The 19,761-nt window shown below is 42.2% G+C and overlaps 1 protein-coding gene across 5 annotated transcripts in view; it reads left to right on the forward strand.

Annotated features, from left to right (window-relative positions):
- Positions 1–19,761, forward strand: part of LOC139420411 (partitioning defective 3 homolog) — a 546,201-nt gene that overhangs the window by 511,885 nt on the left and 14,555 nt on the right. For all 5 annotated transcript variants that reach the window (XM_071170491.1, XM_071170488.1, XM_071170486.1 and 2 more), the window contains one exon: positions 11,621–11,741. In XM_071170491.1, the coding sequence (XP_071026592.1) occupies positions 11,621–11,741 (121 nt within the window). The remainder of the gene's footprint in view (positions 1–11,620; positions 11,742–19,761) is intronic.

Here is a 19,761-nt window from a genome sequence, read left to right on the forward strand (position 1 = left end):
CTATTTACTCTGTTCTATCTGACTGCGCAATCCACTATCTCATCATCCCAGCCAAGCAATTTATAAACTTGATCTCCACTATAAAAATAATCTAGACTTTATCGCACATTTATTTTAGACTAACATTTGTTTTCAACAGTGGAGATTTGAATAAAGTGCAAGTGCTGGTTGAGTGTTTATTTTTATATTTTTTTTTGGGGGGGGGGGGGCGTCGAGGTGAGGAGGAGGATTGTTTAAAAGGGAATGTTTCAGATCTTTTCAGAAGGGGGACTGTTGTCCTAGCTTCAGGGGGAAGCTGGTTCCATCATTGGGGTGCCAGGACAGAGAAAAGCTTGGAGCTGCCCTCCTGTAGGGGTGGAAGGGCTATAAGGCCTGAGGTGGCAGAACGGAGGGCTCGGGTTGGAGTGTAGGGTTTGAGCATAGCCTGAAGGTAGGAAGGGGCAGTTCCAATTCCATAGGTAAGCACCATGGTTTGTACTGGATGGATGCCAAGAAGTGTGCGGAGGAGCGCGGTGACATGAGAGAACTTGGGAAGGTTGAGTTGCAGTAGTCCAGACGGGAGAGAACAAGTGCCTGGATTAGGACCTGTGGCGTTTCCTGTATGAGGTAGAGTCGTACTCTACGGATGTTGTAGAGCATGAACCTGCAGGAGCGGGTCATTGCTTTGATGTTTGCAGAGAACGACAGGGCGTTGTCCAGAGTCACGCCAAGGTTCTTTGCACTCATCCGACATTGTGGAGTTGTCAACCGTGATGAAGAGGTCTTTAACACGAAGTGCAGCTAGTTTGCAGTCTTTCCAGCTTCAGTTTGAAGTGATTGTATTTGCTGTGTTATTGGCTACTGAACAACAGTGTCCTGATGAGTAAGCACATTTTCTATGCCAGGCGGAATCACGCCTCATTAGCTCATTGTTATGGATGTATCCAGATAAATGTCACTAGAAAACAGCTTAAACGAATGCAAATGCAGTTCTGGATGCACTTTTTGACTTGTCTGTACATTACCCGTAGTTGGCTAGCTAGCAAGCAATGGATAAGAACATTGCCAGCCAGTATAGCAATGGAACATATAGAACGAACGACTGGGTCGCGTCTACCTGGTAGAACAAACGACCAGCCATCTTGGGTAGCAACCCTAGATTTGTGTCGGGACTATATCTTGTGGAAGGATGAAATAGCATAAATAAATTCATCAAAATAACCTTTTTAATGAAAATATGTCAATCATAATTTGAATATGTTGGTAACCTGTTGTATAAAAGTGATAATGCCCTCGAAGCCGGTGTTTGGAGGATATACAGTGCCTTGCGAAAGTATTCGGCCCCCTTGAACTTTGTGACCTTTTGCCACATTTCAGGCTTCAAACATAAAGTATGTTATGTATGTTATGTTATTTTTTTGTGAAGAACAACAAGTCGGACACAATCATGAAGTGGAACGACATTTATTGGATATTTCAAACTTTTTTAACAAATCAAAAACTGAAAAATTGGGCGTGCAAAATTATTCAGCCCCTTTACTTTCAGTGCAGCAAACTCTCTCCAGAAGTTCAGTGAGGATCTCTGAATGATCCAATGTTGACCTAAATTACTAATGATGATAAATACAATCCACCTGTGTGTAATCAAGTCTCTGTATAAATGCACCTGCACTGTGATAGTCTCAGAGGTCCGTTAAAAGCGCAGAGAGCATCATGAAGAACAAGGAACACACCAGGCAGGTCCGAGATACTGTTGTGAAGAAGTTTAAAGCCGGATTTGGATACAAAAAGATTTCCCAAGCTTTAAACATCCCAAGGAGCACTGTGCAAGCGATAATATTGAAATGGAAGGAGTATCAGACCACTGCAAATCTACCAAGACCTGGCCGTCCCTCTAAACTTTCAGCTCATACAAGGAGAAGACTGATCAGAGATGCAGCCAAGAGGCCCATGATCACTCTGGATGAACTGCAGAGATCTACAGCTGAGGTGGGAGACTCTGTCCATAGGACAACAATCAGTCGTATATTGCACAAATCTGGCCTTTATGGAAGAGTGGCAAGAAGAAAGCCATTTCTTAAAGATATCCATAAAAAGTGTTGTTTAAAGTTTGCCACAAGCCACCTGGGAGACACACCAAACATGTGGAAGAAGGTGCTCTGGTCAGATGAAACCAAAATTGAACTTTTTGGCAACAATGCAAAACGTTATGTTTGGCGTAAAAGCAACACAGCTCATCACCCTGAACACACCATCCCCACTGTCAAACATGGTGGTGGCAGCATCATGGTTTGGGCCTGCTTTTCTTCAGCAGGGACAGGGAAGATGGCTAAAATTGATGGGAAGATGGATGGAGCCAAATACAGGACCATTCTGGAAGAAAACCTGATGGAGTCTGCAAAAGACCTGAGACTGGGACGGAGATTTGTCTTCCAACAAGACAATGATCCAAAACATAAAGCAAAATCTACAATGGAATGGTTCAATAATAAACATATACAGGTGTTAGAATGGCCAAGTCAAAGTCCAGACCTGAATCCAATCGAGAATCTGTGGAAAGAACTGATAACTGCTGTTCACAAATGCTCTCCATCCAACCTCACTGAGCTCGAGCTGTTTTGCAAGGAGGAATGGGAAAAGAATTTCAGTCTCTCGATGTGCAAAACTGATAGAGACATACCCCAAGCGACTTACAGCTGTAATCGCAGCAAAAGGTGGCGCTACAAAGTATTGACTTAAGGGGGCTGAATAATTTTGCACGCCCAATTTTTCTGTTTTTGATTTGTTAAAAAAGTTTGAAATATCCAATAAATGTCGTTCCACTTCATGATTGTGTCCCACTTGTTGTTGATTCTTCACAAAAAAATACAGTTTTATATCTTTATGTTTGAAGCCTGAAATGTGGCAAAAGGTCGCAAAGTTCAAGGGGGCCGAATACTTTCGCAAGGCACTGTAATTATTGGCACGGTTTGCCGGCCATCGACTTCATCTCGGGCCTAGCAACACCCGTGCCAATATCCTCCAAACACTGGCTTCGAGGGCATTATCACTTAAGCGTTGCACATCCTCTTGCTATAAGAGGTGACGCCTGTTCTCTTTCTACAGGGATATTTTTATTGTTCAGTCACTTTGGTAGGGGCAGCTGCCACAAAGGACACACACTTGGAGACAAAAGCTGTTTCTGTTCTGTTCGGTCTTATTCCCTTTACACAGGGATTTACAACATGCCAGTGTGACAAGTGGACATTGCACAGAGGGCGTAGGAAATGTTCTCATCCCAACAAGACAGCTGTAACTCTGTTTCCCTCGTACGCTTTCACAGGCTGACAGTCCCCCTTCAGAGAGAAAGAGAGAGTGTTTATTAGAGAGAGAGAAAGGGATTGGCTAAAATAAAGGAAGGTTGTTTTTTTTTACGATGTGTGTCATGGGGACAGCCCTAGTCCTGATGAAAGTGGGCAGGGGGGAGAAACAGAAGGGTACTGGTCCATATGTGCCTTTTGATTGTGTGTGGGTGCACTGTGCAGGTGCATAGGCCTACGTCTCTGTGAGGGTCTTGGGGTGACTGTGCTCTCCCTGATCCCCCGTTTCTTTCCTTTATCCCTATCTGCTCTTTATTCTTGATGAGGGCCCTCCAGCTCTCCACCGGGTCCCCCATGGCGAAGCGTTTCTTCTGGCCTCACAATAGGACCCGAGCCCAGGCACATGCACACACGGGGCGCTGAGCCTCACCCCCCCCCCCCTCACCCCCTTCCAAACGACCCCACTCCCTATCATACCCTCTTACCCTCGCTAATCAGACCGCCGCGTTCCCCAGTCACGCTGCTGGTCCATGCAGGCACTTTTGTGGGCGGCCTCTTTGGTCCCTCTCCACATGGGCTATACAGGCTACTGTGTAGCCCAAAGGGGTGATAAGCCCCCTACCACCAACCAGCCCTCACCCAACACACACACCCCACCCTGCCATCGCCCTTAGTAGGACTTCGTCCCAAATGGCACCCTATTCCCTAGGCAGTGCACTACTTTTGACAAGAACCTTATCGGCCCTGGTTTAAAGTAGTGCACTAAATAGGGAATAGGCTGCCATTTGGGACGTAACCTAGGACTGATAGAGGAATAGTTCTCAGCAGGAGTGGGGTAGGGTGCAGAGGGCTGCGAACTGTGTCGGCACATCAGTGACATTGGTACATGGATGAAGTCACTTTTTCACAAATTCAGGGTATTATCGCCTGTAATAACCCTTTGTCTGTCCAGGCAGGTTGCAGCTGTTACTCACTGGCCTGGATGAGCTGCTGAGCTGGGCTGGGGAAGCAGGAGGCCAACACACTGGCTTATATTCAAAGAGAGAGATGGAGGGGAGAGAAAGTTGGAGGGGAAAAAGAGAGAGTTGGAGGGTAGAGAGATAGTTGGAGGGGAAAAAGAGAGAGTTGGAGGGTAGAGAGATAGTTGGAGGGGAGGAGCGAGAGAGAGAGGAATAGTGAATAGTGGGAGGTACAGAGAGAGCATGTGTGATAGTCATACAGGGTCAGTCACATGAAATGTGATTGCCGCCAAACTCCGACAGATCGGCTGATATGCATTGATTTCCTTTGAAGAGTATAAAAAGGAAAAAACGGAAAAATGTCTCTGAAATGACCAGCAGTTATGCTACTGATTTAATCTTTCCTTCTACGTCTCTGTAGATCTGTCGTCTAACGAAATCCTGCCCCGTCTTCACAACCATTACAGCGGCTTTGAAAATGAATGAAAGTCTGCAGGGATGTGGAATAAATATGAGTTAAGCTTTGGATTGATGCAATATGGCTGAAGGCTAATGCAAGTCTCTGTTGTATATAGATATTGAGGTCTGTGCCAGAAATCAGATCAGTCTGATATTTTAGATAGATGTTCAATAGTACATAGGATCAGATAAGGAATAACAGCCTCTGTGATTTAAAGTCATATTATAAATAGCCCTAGAACCAACAGTTTAGTATATTTTTTAAGTGTTGAATCTCCGGGCGGTTCCTTATCAAACAGGCATCTTTCAGGACTTCTACAGTACTATGCCAGTCCAATTTAGGACCCAATAGGACCCTTGGGAGTGTTGCACCAGAGATGGAAGAGGAAGCGAGACACCCCACTCGCTGTTTATTGCAGGTTCAATGAAAGTCAATATTTATTTTCGGTAGTATCAATTACCCTGCCGAAGACATTCTTTAAAAAAAAGTATACTCGGTCATAACAAACTTTATATGAGCAAATAAAATGAATAGAATAGAAAGGAAAGTTTTACGTCTTCCCAAGTCGGAGGGTGGTTTTAACCTTCCAGACTTGGAGTCGTGTCAACTCGCTGCTCAATGCTTTTACTTCAGGCATATACATAGTTAAATGCACTAAAGAGGAACAGTGGGCTGTTGTATTGAAGATGCACATGATCATCCCCATAATCTTTTTACCTGTCTATTTTCAAAGGATGCAGCTAAGAGCATGAACAACTTCCTCGTTAAGAACACTATAACAATATGGAAGAAAATGAAATGCATTCTACAAGAACCAATATCACTCCATGAAACACAACCCTATGGATTCATTCTTGGATAGCTTTTCAGAATTTGCCGATAAATTGGGAAACTAAAGGCACAGAAACCATAAATAACTTGGTAACAGTAAATGCATGTATTTCCATTACAGAATTAAAAAGTCATTTTGTACTGACCGTTGTAAAGTTATTTCAAATAGATGCACATTTAAAGTTTCATATCACGAAACTTCGATTTTGAAATCTTTTGGACATCACAGCAACCTTGAGGGAATCTTATTTGACTCAGAAAAGGATGTTCATATGATCAATAAGATATACAAAGCCTTGCAGAGAACATATACAACTGACGATCTCTTAGAGAAAAATATCAACTATTGGAATCAAGACTTAAAAATAACTGATGTTGGAGCAAAACTAACCAAATCCAATGAACAAAAATGACCCCTTAATCCAGTCACCGGTGCATCAAGCTAAGTGATATATACAGAAATGTGTTTTTTTGTTGAATTGGATGCGCCTCAATCCACCACATCTGCCGATGTTGCACTTCCGCATCTGCGTTGAAAGGTGGCAGAGCTAGAGCTGTTTTTCGTCAGATCATGAGACTTCACAAAAATGTCTGATCTTAATTTATCCACCATCTTTGATCCTAACACTGGCAGGGGTTTATGGGAAGATTGCATCTAACCTAAACCTACCATTATATTATGTCCGTCTGGCAACTGACAAATCCTCCCAGATCAAAGGATCACTGTTACGCGACTAAGCACCGTATAGGACTAACCTCAACATACCATAACATACCAAGCCTGTGTCTGTGGGTCACCTCATAGAGAAAGGCATCTGCAAGCATCTCTCTCTCCCTTTCACTCCCTCTCTCTCCCTTTCACTCCCTCTCTCTCCCTCTCGCTCCCTCTCTCTCTCCCCCTCTCTCGCTCTCTTTCTCGCTCTCTGTCTCTCTCTCTGTCACAGTGAATATGCTTAAAGATAAAACAAAGCTGTTTCATCCCATGCAGTGTAATAACTACTCTGTTGTCACTCTATCTATCCTTGTCTGTCTGCGTTTTGTTACTTGTGTGTGTGATAACAGTGGTCTCTTTAGTATGTGCATATTCCAAATACATACTTTTTCTGCTGAGAAACTGCTTTCGCTGGGCTCTAAAGTATGCAGCAGAGTAGCTTTATTGAACAGCAAGAATGAGAGTGCGAGAGAGAGGAAATGTGTGAGGAGTTGGTGTGTGTGCATGTCAACCTGCCTGCTCTCTTTTTTTAGATAGGGCTAAAGAGAGAGAGCTAGATGCAGGCCTCGCTCTGACCTTTCAGCTAAAGGAACACATAGACAGATGTTGAGTGAGTCTCATTGTACTGGAGTGAATGAAGTCCGTAGGCAGGGTAAAGACTGTGCCATATGGATATTTAATTGATCTCCCCTGCTATTTCATTGGTGATTCACCAGTTGGTCTATTTTCCATTCATTCAATGGTAGAAGAACTGGGAAACAGATGGTGAAGAGTGACTATACCACGTCAAGTATTGAGAGAGAGACACGTACGCACACACACACACATCCACATGAGGCACACAAGTTACAAAGCCTGCAACCTTTTCCACAATGCATAAACACAGGCCTTCTAGTAACAGTTCCCTCCATCCTTGCTCATTCATATTCCTCCAAACAGCTCTACCGTCCACCGGACGGCACATTCATCCTAATTGCCAGGACAGTCAACTGACGCAAATGGCTGGCAGATTATTCTTTGTGAGAGCTCTTGTTTCATAGAGAGCCATTACAGACATTGTACACGTCCCAAATTACGCCCTATTCCTTATTTAGTGCACTACTACCCATTGGGCTCTGTTCAAAAGTAGTGCACAATTTAGTGAATAGAGTACCATTTAGGATGCATCCGTTGATTTATGCAGACAGAGGGTTATTTGTAAAGCAAGGACACCTGATGTGGATGGCAGCGAACAGCGACGATCATGCTGACTAATTGACTGTGGAGGGGCTGAATCATTCAGAGACTGAGTCCCAGCCAATGGCTGAATCCATCTTCTTTCTGAGGAAAGGGCACATGCATATACGCATATACCCACACACCCACCCGCACGCACGCACACACACACACACACACACACACGCACACACGCACACACACACACACACACACACACACACACACACACACACACACACACACACACACTTGTTGACTGCTGCTGTGGACATTAGCTAGCCTAGCCACTGATAACTGCCTCCCCCCAGTACCAGGGATTAACCCTGCATTTTAATATCGTTGTACTCAAGATTCACATAGTGTCCTCCAAGAATGTTTGAACCATGGATGGTGGATATGAGGATGGTGGATGTGGGTGGGGGGTGAACAGGAGAAGCCCTTAAGATAATCTAGATTGCATATAGACCCTTTGAACTGCCTTGACAAATTCACCACTCATTCTATCCCTCCCATACTAACAGCAGCCTCCACTCCGTGCTTCCAATTTCCATTTCTCAACGCTTTGAAATGTATTAAAGTTACATACTGCCATTTTTTAATTTGCCTTTTGATCTTGTCTCAACTCTGCCCCGCTCCTCTCCCTCCTTTCCTCTTCCTCTCTCTCACCCCTCTCAGCCGACATGAAGTCAGTGATAATAAAGGGCCATAGCTCTCAATTTTCACTGAATTAACACTGAAGGTGGGGGAGGGAGGGGGGAGGTCAGACTAAGTGAAGATGTTGTTGTGTAGGATGGTTTATGGCCCAGGTTGTGGCCCTGGTGCGGGGTCCCAGCTTGCTCTCAGAGAAAGTAAGTAAGCATATTACATGCAGGGTCAGTCAAGGTCTGGAACCTTTTTTTATGTGGGGTATAGGAGGATTAACCTAAAAGCATAATGTGTGTTTGCGTTTGTATATCAACCTCCCTTTCAAACTTGGGTTCAACTAGTATTTGTTTTTTTGATCATATACTGTGAGCGTTTGATTGAGCCTACCTGGAGTGCAAGAGAGGCGGGGTTTGCACTTGTAGAGACTATCTCTTTGGTTAAATTGCTCCAGGCAATCTCAGTCAAGCCCAGCTGAAGTATTTGGAATAAAACAAATACTAGTTGAACCCAGATTTACTCCCTCCCACCATTTCCACCATTGAGAATCTGTTATGCTTCCTCACATGCTACAGGCATGGGTGGCAGCTAGCTATACACGTCAACACCCAGATAATGTGTCATCACAGGTTTTTACAGGAGCTAAATGGTGAAATTAATTTTGTTTGCAGATGTGTTGTTTTCCCCTTCTCCACCGGTTTCGCGCTTTTAACCGTGCGTGTCTGACTGCAGCTGAGGCCCACTGTGTGACAGTAGCACCACAGGGACTGCCCGTCGTGGTTTGATTGTTCCATCAGTAAACAGTCTGATGAAATGGAACAGATAGGAGCATAATGGAAGTATTTAGATAGTTGTCAATACATGGAGGTTCTATACAAAGAAACAAACACCCTTTCATTGGCTATGTAGAATACACAGAAAATAACATTTTTTTCTTAACTCTGTTTTGTCTTAGCTAGGTAACGATAATGTGTTACCAGTGTTGATTGTGCAGTAGCTACCGGTAGTTTGACAAAACAGAATCCTATTCATAACAGTAGTCAAATCTCACAAGTCAATTACATTGGAAATGTACTCCCCAGCAATTACTCGGATAACTTGCTAGTCTGCATGAGGTAGAATTTGATTGGCAAATTGTATATGAAAATAATAAACTGTTTTGTCATTTAAATTAAACAGAAATGCAAAGTGTAGGCCTATCTTGTACTGGATAGAGAAGGGGAAAGGAGGGCCTGTTAGCGGCATTGTACCCCAGCCTAAAGACATTAAACCTCACCGGCCAATTATCCATTTTAATACCCTTCATCCATACAGATGAACATAGTGTATGCTCACACCAGCATCCATATACATAAAACCATGAGCATCAAATGGGGTATAACTAATACAATTGATTTTAACGGTTGTGTGGAACAACAGAGAGATTGAAAGCGTTTCCGCTTTCAAGCAAGACGGCTTGCTTGTACTGCAGCAGGGTGCATACATCCAATTCAATTCAGCCTTTATGAGGTGCTATTTAGCTGTGTTTTAATGAAGGCTGATTGGCACTGCGTCCTAGTAGCCATTATCATCAGAAGGATGTGATTGCTGTAATCTGCAATTATGGGCCTAATTGTACTTCAGGATCCTCTGGGTTTAAATGAGCAATCAGGTCTTCTACTAGTGTACCACCTGTAATTGCCACCTTGGAGCGGAGTGGGGACGACAGCGTGACAGCTTGACAGCTACGGTGTCAAACCAACGTCCATCTTAAGTGCCCCTAGCTGCTCTTCTCTAGTTTTTCTTCCTTGCCTCCCTTTCTTTTCCTTCTCTTATTCTGTCTCTTCCCTTGCTCTCCCTCTGTTCCCTCTCTCTCTCCCTCTCTCACTTTCCATCTGTTCCTTTTTCGCTGGTTCTCCCTCCCCTCCATCTCTCTCTTTCTCCCCCCCTTCCCCCACCCGTCTCCAATCTCAACCCCCCTCTCCTCTATGGAATGTATAAACCGGCCCTATTATCAAGCTGGTTGTCTTATCATAATTATCCCTAGTGTCAGACCCTGTTGGCGGAGATAAAAGGAGAGGCTGATTAACTGAGGGGAGAGTATTGATTCTTATTGACAGGCAGATTAACTGAAGGGAGAATATTGATTGTTATTGACAAGCTGATTAACTGAGGGGAGAGTATTGATTCCTATTGACAAGCTGATTAACAGGGGAGAATATTGGTTATTATTGACAAGCTGATTAACAGGGGAGAATATTGATTGTTATTGACAAGCTGACTAACTGAGGGGAGAGTATTGGTTCCTATTGACAGGCTGATTAACGGAGGGGAGAGTATTGGTTCCTATTGACAGGCTGATTAACGGAGGGGAGAGTATTGGTTCCTATTGACAGGCTGATTAACGGAGGGGAGCGTATTGGTTCCTATTGACAGGCTGATTAACGGAGGGGAGAGTATTGGTTCCTATTGGCAGGCTGATTAACGGAGGGGAGAGTATTGGTTCCTATTGACAGGCAGATTAACGGAGGGGAGAGTATTGGTTCCTATTGGCAGGCTGATTAACGGAGGGGAGAGTATTGGTTCCTATTGACAGGCTGATCGACGGAGGGGAGAGTATTGGTTCCTATTGACAGGCTGATCGACTGAGGGGAGAGTATTGGTTCCTATTGGCAGGCTGATTAACGGAGGGGAGAGTATTGGTTCCCAATTGGCAGGCTGATCAACGGAGGGGAGAGTATTGGTTTCTATTGGCAGGCTGATCAACGGAGGGGAGAGTATTGGTTCCTATTGACAGGCTGAACAACGGAGGGGAGAGTATTGGTTCCTATTGGCAGGCTGATCAACGGAGGGGAGAGTATTGGTTCCTATTGGCAGGGTGATCAAAAGAGGGGAGAGTATTGGTTCCTATTGGCAGGGGGATCAACAGAGGGGAGAGTATTGGTTCTTATTGGCAGGCCTCTGAAAGCCAGTAATGAAAGGGATGCATACAAGTCTCCAACAGCAGCACTGTTTAATGACGACACTACCCCATAAAGACCAATAATATAGGCTCTTCTCCCAGTCTAAAAGGAACATGGATCACTCACAATGGTTCACAAGAATCTTTTTCTCTATGCCAAATGTACTGTACAGTATGAATGGATGGGGGGTTTGACAAGATATTAGTTCATTTGTTCTGTATGGAACACAATTTAGACAACACGTTTAATTCTAAAATGGTTGAAAATTATATTAATTGGGCCAGTAACCGAAAGGTCGCTGGTTTGAATACCCTAGCCGACACGATGAGAAATCTGTTGATGTGCCCTTGAGCAAGGCACGTAACCCTAATTTGCTCCAGGGGTGCCGTACTACTATGGCTGAACCTGTAAAACAATACAGTACACTTGCACCGATCCACATATGGGTAATAATAATGTCTGTACAGTTCACTGTGTGACTCTTTGTGACACCATTGTAAAACATGATACAATGCTGTTACTGGTCCGTGCTTATATTCCCCTTCTCCTCTTACTCTCTGTCCTCTTTGGTTCCGCAGCAACCGACTGGCGCCGAGTAACCATGACCGGATACGGCGTCTGAGGGTTGAGTTCCAGCAGGCCAGAGGAGAGGAGGACCCTGATGACCGACGGCGCACATACAGCTTCGAGCAGCCCTGGGTGAGTGTCTAACAACCTGCAGTATGGACCAGCGCATCAATCCCAACCACCAGCAAAACCCAACCCAGCTCAGTGCTTCACGGACCTCCACACTAACCTCAACCACCTAACCCAAACCAGCCAACAGCCTAACCTAACCCAACTCCCCAGTCCAACACTGCACGGACCTCCACACTAACCTCAACCACCTAACCCAAACCAGCCAACAGCCTAACCTAACCCAACTCCCCAGTCCAACACTGCACGGACCTCCACACTAACCTCAACCACCTAACCCAAACCAGCCAACAGCCTAACCTAACCCAACTCCCCAGTCCAACACTGCACGGACCTCCACACTAACCTCAACCACCTAACCCAAACCAGCCAACAGCCTAACCTAACCCAACTCCCCAGTCCAACACTGCACGGACCTCCACACTAACCTCAACCACCTAACCCAAACCAGCCAACAGCCTAACCTAACCCAACTCCCCAGTCCAACACTGCACGGACCTCCACACTAACCCTAATTACCAGCCCAACCTAACCCAACACAACCCCTTCTTCTCTGCCTGCCTGCTTACCGACCTACCTGACTACCTACCTGTCTGCCTACTCTGATGTAAACCTTACCAGGTTGACACTAGGACATGCTCATGCTCTACAATTTGAAAACTGATCCTGGACAACCTCAGTCATTTATTCTACTTAGGCGTCTCGTAACAGGCCTTTTTAACAGGACTTTACTTCTAATCCTCTGCTGTGACCTCAGACCTGGAAGTAATTACTAATTATTCAAGTTCCCATCTTTCTCAGATATTCATTACTTAAAAAAAAAAAAATGAATCTATATTGGGAGGATGATGAAATGAAATAAGATGAGTTGACAGTGACAGTGAATATTAAGAATGTTGAGACAAATTGAGAGAGATCTTAAAATTCCTTCATTTCAATCTCTTCAGAGTTAATTAAGAATACTTTTTAATTAGATTCAAAGGGACGTTTTTCCTTGTTTTTCGCTCTTTGATTGATCTTATACTGCAGTGGGATTTGTTTGGGTTTTAATTGGCTAAATGTAATCAATGTCATTCCTTTGGTTATTTAGGTGTATGGCTTTACTTTTACTTCTCCTGCTGTGTGTGGAAAAAAATAACTGTTTCTATTTCTCCAATGTTAGTCACTGAAATGCAGTCAGTTCAATGTATTGCTGTGCCGATTCGTAATAAGAAACCGTTATTCATGTTTGCCATCCTTGCCATTTACAAAACAAATGTTTTTCAACGTGTGAATGTGTTTCTTCATTTAGCTCTCACACTGATTACAATGATAAGAGCTCTGACAATGTTTCCTTTGTCCGCCAGTGGTTTACATCCAGCGGTTAAAGGTCGTTCATTTTTATCTTGATCTAACAACACAGAGTGTGCAAGTGGCACCCTATTCCTTATAGTGCAGTACTTTTGACAAGAGCCCTATGGGAGAAATGGAGGCCAAATGGAGGTCCATGGGCCCTGGTCAAAAGTAGTGCACTCTAGAAGGAATATGGTGCTATTTGGGGTGCGGACAGAATAAAATACCCTGTCAGATCCAGCATGGTGGGAAGTGAGTCACCAGGTCAAAGGTCAAATAGCTGTGTATCTTTGCGATGTAATGGTTTGAGACAGACATAGCGGCTTGTGCTCCGACTTCCTGTGAAAAGATGACAGGCTAATCACCATTTGGAATAGAACCATTTCCTCAATTATGGGTCAGTGTATTGAACCCCGCTGGTTAAAATATTTGGCCTCCATTCTCTTCTCGTAGGAGCAACATTTCCCACCAGACATTTTCCGTCTTAACATCCCTAATTAGTGTTTAAAGTTGATTTGAGACAGAGCAATGCTATGACCAAAGTGGCCATATATGCATTACACTCGTTGTCTAACGCTTTAAGTGGACCATTGTCTCTCCAGCAAGCCAGTTTGCATGCTCAGTTGTAACACCAGTCTCCTCACACATGCCATAATGCCCATGGGGCCTCTATTTACCATAGCTTTACAATAGTTTAGCCATAATGCCCATAGGGCCTCTATTTACCATAGCTTTACAATAGTTTAGCCATAATGCCCATAGGGCCTCTATTTACCATAGCTTTACAATAGTTTAGCCATAATGCCCATAGAGTGGTCAAACGGCCTCTATTTACCATAGTTTTACAATAGTTCAGCCATAATGCCCATAGGGCCTCTATTTACCATATCTTTACAATAGTTTAGCCATAATGCCCATAGAGTGGTCAAACAGCCTCTATTTACCATATCTTTACAATAGTTTAGCCATAATGTCTATAGAGTGGTCTAACAGCCTCTATTTACCATATCTTTACAATAGTTTAGCCATAATGTCTATAGAGTGGTCTAACAGCCTCTATTTACCATATCTTTACAATAGTTTAGCCATAATGCCCATAGAGTGGTCAAACGGCCTCTATTTAACATATCTTTACAATAGTTTAGCCATAATGTCTATAGAGTGGTCTAACGGCCTCTATTTACCATATCTTTACAATAGTTTAGCCATAATGTCTATAGAGTGGTCTAACGGCCTCTATTTACCATATCTTTACAATAGTTTAGCCATAATGCCCATAGAGTGGTCAAACGGCCTCTATTTAACATATCTTTACAATAGTTTAGCCATAATGCCCATAGAGTGGTCTAACGGCCTCTATTTACCATATCTTTACAATAGTTTAGCCATAATGCCCATAGAGTGGTCTAACGGCCTCTATTTACCATATTTTTACAATAGCTTAGCCATAATGCCCATAGGGCCTCTATTTACCATAGCTTTACAATAGTTTAGCCATAATGCCCATAGAGTGGTCTAACGGCCTCTATTTACCATATCTTTACAGTAGTTTAGCCATAATGCCCATAGGGCCTCTATTTACCATAGCTTTACAATAGTTTAGCCATAATGCCCATAGAGTGGTCTAACGGCCTCTATTTACCATATCTTTACAGTAGTTTAGCCATAATGCCCATAGGGCCTCTATTTACCATATCTTTACAATAGCTTAGCCATAATGTCTATAGAGTGGTCTAACGGCCTCTATTTACCATATCTTTACAATAGTTTAGCCATAATGTCTATAGAGTGGTCAAACAGCCTCTATTTACCATATCTTTACAATAGCTTAGCCATAATGTCTATAGAGTGGTCTAACAGCCTCTATTTACCATATATTTACAATAGCTTAGCCATAATGCCCATAGAGTGGTCTAACAGCCTCTATTTACCATATCTTTACAATAGTTTAGCCATAATGTCTATAGAGTGGTCAAACAGCCTCTATTTACCATATCTTTACAATAGCTTAGCCATAATGCCCATAGAGTGGTCAAACAGCCTCTATTTACCATATCTTTATAATAGCTTAGCCATAATGCCCATAGAGTGGTCTAACGGCCTCTATTTACCATATCTTTACAGTAGTTTAGCCATAATGTCTATAGAGTGGTCTAACGGCCTCTATTTACCATATCTTTACAATAGTTTAGCCATAATGCCCATAGAGTGGTCTAACGGCCTCTATTTACCATATCTTTACAATAGTTTAGCCATAATGCCCATAGAGTGGTCTAACGGCCTCTATTTACCATATCTTTACAGTAGTTTAGCCATAATGCCCATAGAGTGGTCAAACGGCCTCTATTTACCATAGTTTTACAATAGTTTAGCCATAATGTCTATAGAGTGGTCTAACGGCCTCTATTTGCCATATCTTTACAATAGTTTAGCCATAATGTCTATAGAGTGGTCTAACGGCCTCTATTTAACATATCTTTACAATAGTTTAGCCATAATGTCTATAGAGTGGTCTAACGGCCTCTATTTACCATAGTTTTACAATAGTTTAGCCATAATGTCTATAGAGTGGTCTAACAGCCTCTATTTACCATATCTTTATAATAGCTTATCTTTAGTGTTAAAAAAGAAGTCAAACGGTCTGTATTAATCATAGCTTAGCCTCAGTGTTTGCCTTATTGAATAATCAAAGCCATGTAGCTTTGTTTAATCGTTTCACATTGTCTTCACTGGTATGCGAAGCGAAAGAACATTTGACTATTTACGCAGATACTCAGTCTACATCCCAAACGGCACCCTATTCCCTATATAGTGTACTACTTTTGACATTATATAGGTAATATAGGTAATAGTTCCATTTGGGATGTAGCCAGAGGCGTCTAAGGAAGAGAGGCCACGGAGAGCCTAATTGTTCCTGATTGTTTACACTGTTGAAAGTCTCCCAATGTTCCTCTGTAATAAGATATAGGCGGTCCCAGGAGTTATGGGGGCCTACTTTATTCATGTTACTCTTTCATGTGCCGTTTTCATAGTAATGTAGAATCACACTGACAGAACGGGTTAAGTGAGACGGTAGGAGAGACGTTATTTGAACTTTGCTAAGGGATTCAATTGAAATCGTGTCATCTGGCAACAACACAAAACTACAACCAGGAAGGACATGAAACTCAAGGTTGAAATGATGTTAAAATATCAGTTATTTATGATAAAGAAAAAAGTATCCACATGCATACTAGACGTGTGTAATATGCAGCATGGCCTGCATGGTGTAGAATCTTTTGAAATATTGACACTCCATGTAAACAGTTGTAACCATAGACACATGGTGGTAGACATAATTGGTTGTAACTTAGAGTTGTGTGTGGGTTGTGGTCAGGGAAAAAAATGCTCTCTCTGTCTCTCCAAACCAACATGAGGACCTGATCAATGATAGGCCTCAGATTCAGACATAAACATCTAGAAATCACCTTTGCGTCCTCATTCACCCCCTGGCCCTGGTAAAACAAACTGTTGGAGTGTTAAGTTAACTTGTGAATGTAACTGTTTGTTTTGAGGTTGTGTTGCTTACTGAAATAAGCCCTAGTCAATCGTCGCTTCAGGAATTGATTTGCATGTTCCCATACCAGTCATACTAGCAAGACAGAGAGCGATAGATATACACTGAATATAGAGAGCGAGAGAGAGAGAGATATGCACTGTATATATATATATATATATATATATATATATAGAGAGAGATACACTGAATATAGAGAGGGAGAGAGAGATAGATATACACTGTAATAATATATATATAGAGAGAGATATATATACACTGAATATAGAGAGGGAGAGAGAGATAGATTTACACTGTATATGGAGAGAAGGAGAGAGAGAGATTTACACTGTATATGGAGAGGGAGAGAGAGAGAGAGAGATTTACACTGTATATGGAGAGGGAGAGAGAGAGATATATACACTGTATATAGAGAGGGATAGAGAGAAAGATTTACACTGTATATAGAGAGAGATAGATTTACACTGTATATGGAGAGGGAGAGAGAGAGAGATATACACTGTATATGGAGAGTGAGAGAGAGAGAGAGATTTACACTGCATATAGAGAGGGGGAGAGAGATAGATATAAATACATTGTATATAGAGAGGGAGAGAGAGAGAGATTTACACTGTATATAGAGAGGGAGAGAGAGAGATTTACACTGTATATAGAGAGGGAGAGAGAGATAGAGAGATAGATAGATATACACTGTATATGGAGAGGGAGAGAGAGAGATTTACACTGTATATAGAGAGGGAGAGAGAGAGAGATATACACTGTATATGGAGAGTGAGAGAGAGAGAGAGATTTACACTGCATATAGAGAGGGGGAGAGAGATAGATATAAATACATTGTATATAGAGAGGGAGAGAGAGAGAGATTTACACTGTATATAGAGAGGGAGAGAGAGAGATTTACACTGTATATAGAGAGGGAGAGAGATAGATATACACTGAATATAGAGAGGGAGAGAGAGATAGATATACACTGAATATAGAGAGAGAGAGAGATAGATATACACTGTATATAGAGAGAGATAGATATACACTGAATATAGAGAGAGATAGATATACACTGAATATAGAGAGAGATAGATATACACTGAATATAGAGAGGGAGAGAGAGAGATTTACACTGTATATAGAGAGAGATAGATATACACTGTATATGGAGAGAAGGAGAGAGAGAGATTTACACTGTATATAGAGAGAGAGAGATATACACTGTATATAGGGAGGGAGAGAGATTTACACTGAATATAGAGAGGGAGAGAGAGAGAGATATACACCTAATATAGAGAGGGAGAGAGAGAGAGATATACACTGTATATGGAGAGAGATAGATATACACTGTATATGGAGAGGGAGAGAGAGAGAGATTTACACTGTATATAGAGAGGGAGAGAGAGATATATACACAGAATATAGAGAGGGAGAGAGAGAGAGATATACACTGTATATGGAGAGGGAGAGAGAGAGAGATTTACACTGTATATAGAGAGGGGGAGAGAGAGAGATATAAATACACTGTATATAGAGAGGGAGAGAGAGATAGATTTACACTGTATATAGAGAGGGAGAGAGTTAGATATACACTGTATATAGAGAGGGAGAGAGAGAGAGATTTACACTGTATATAGAGAGGGAGAGAGAGATAGATATACACTGAATATAGAGAGGGAGAGAGAGATATGTACACTGTATATGGAGAGAAGGAGAGAGAGAGATTTACACTGTATATAGAGAGAGATAGATATACACTGTATATAGGGAGGGAGAGAGAGAGATTTACACTGTATATGGAGAGAAGGAGAGAGAGAGATTTACACTGTATATGGAGAGGGAGAGAGAGATAGATATACACTGAATATAGAGAGGGAGAGAGAGAGATATACACTGAATATAGAGAGGGAGAGAGAGAGAGATATACACTGTATATGGAGAGAGATAGATATACACTGTATATGGAGAGGGAGAGAGAGAGAGATTTACACTGTATATGGAGAGAAGGAGAGAGATAGATATACACTGTATATAGAGAGGGAGAGAGAGAGAGATTTACACTGTATATGGAGAGGGAGAGAGAGAGATTTACACTGTATATAGAGAGGGGGAGAGAGTTAGATATACACTGTATATAGACAGGGGGAGAGAGATAGATATACACTGAATATAGAGAGAGATAGATATACACTGTATACAGAGAGGGAGAGAGAGATAGATTTACACTGTATATAGAGAGGGAGAGAGAGAGAGAGATACACTGTATATAGGGAGGGAGAGAGAGATATACACTGTATATGGAGAGAGAGATAGATATACACTGTATATGGAGAGGGAGAGAGAGAGAAATATACACTGTATATAGAGAGGGAGAGAGAGATAGATTTACACTGTATATAGAGAGAGATAGATTTACACTGTATATGGAGAGGGAGAGAGAGAGAGATTTACACTGTATATGGAGAGAGAGAGAGAGAGATATATACACTGTATATAGAGAGGGAGAGAGAGATAGATTTACACTGTATATAGAGAGAGATAGATTTACACTGTATATGGAGAGTATATGGAGAGCGAGAGAGAGAGGTATATAGAGAGGGAGAGAGAGAGAGAGAGAGAGAGAGATTTACACTGTATATGGAGAGCGAGAGAGAGAGATATATACACTGTATATAGAGAGGGAGAGAGAGATAGATTTACACTGTATATAGAGAGAGATAGATTTACACTGTATATGGAGAGGGAGAGAGAGATAGATTTACACTGTATATAGAGAGAGATAGATATACACTGTATATAGAGAGAGATAGATTTACACTGTATATGGAGAGGGAGAGAGAGAGATTTACACTGTATATAGAGAGGGAGAGAGATAGATATACACTGAATATAGAGAAGGAGAGAGAGAGATATATACACTGTATATGGAGAGTGAGAGAGAGAGAGAGATTTACACTGCATATAGAGAGGGGGAGAGAGATAGATATAAATACACTGTATATGGAGATGGAGAGAGATAGATTTACACTGTATATAGAGAGGGAGAGAGAGATAGATTTACACTGTATATGGAGAGAAGGAGAGAGAGATAGATTTACACTGTATATGGAGAGGGAGAGAGAGAAATATATACACTGTATATAGAGAGGG

Source organism: Oncorhynchus clarkii, chromosome 11 (genome assembly GCF_045791955.1).
Source record: "Oncorhynchus clarkii lewisi isolate Uvic-CL-2024 chromosome 11, UVic_Ocla_1.0, whole genome shotgun sequence".
Lineage (NCBI taxonomy): Eukaryota > Metazoa > Chordata > Actinopteri > Salmoniformes > Salmonidae > Oncorhynchus > Oncorhynchus clarkii.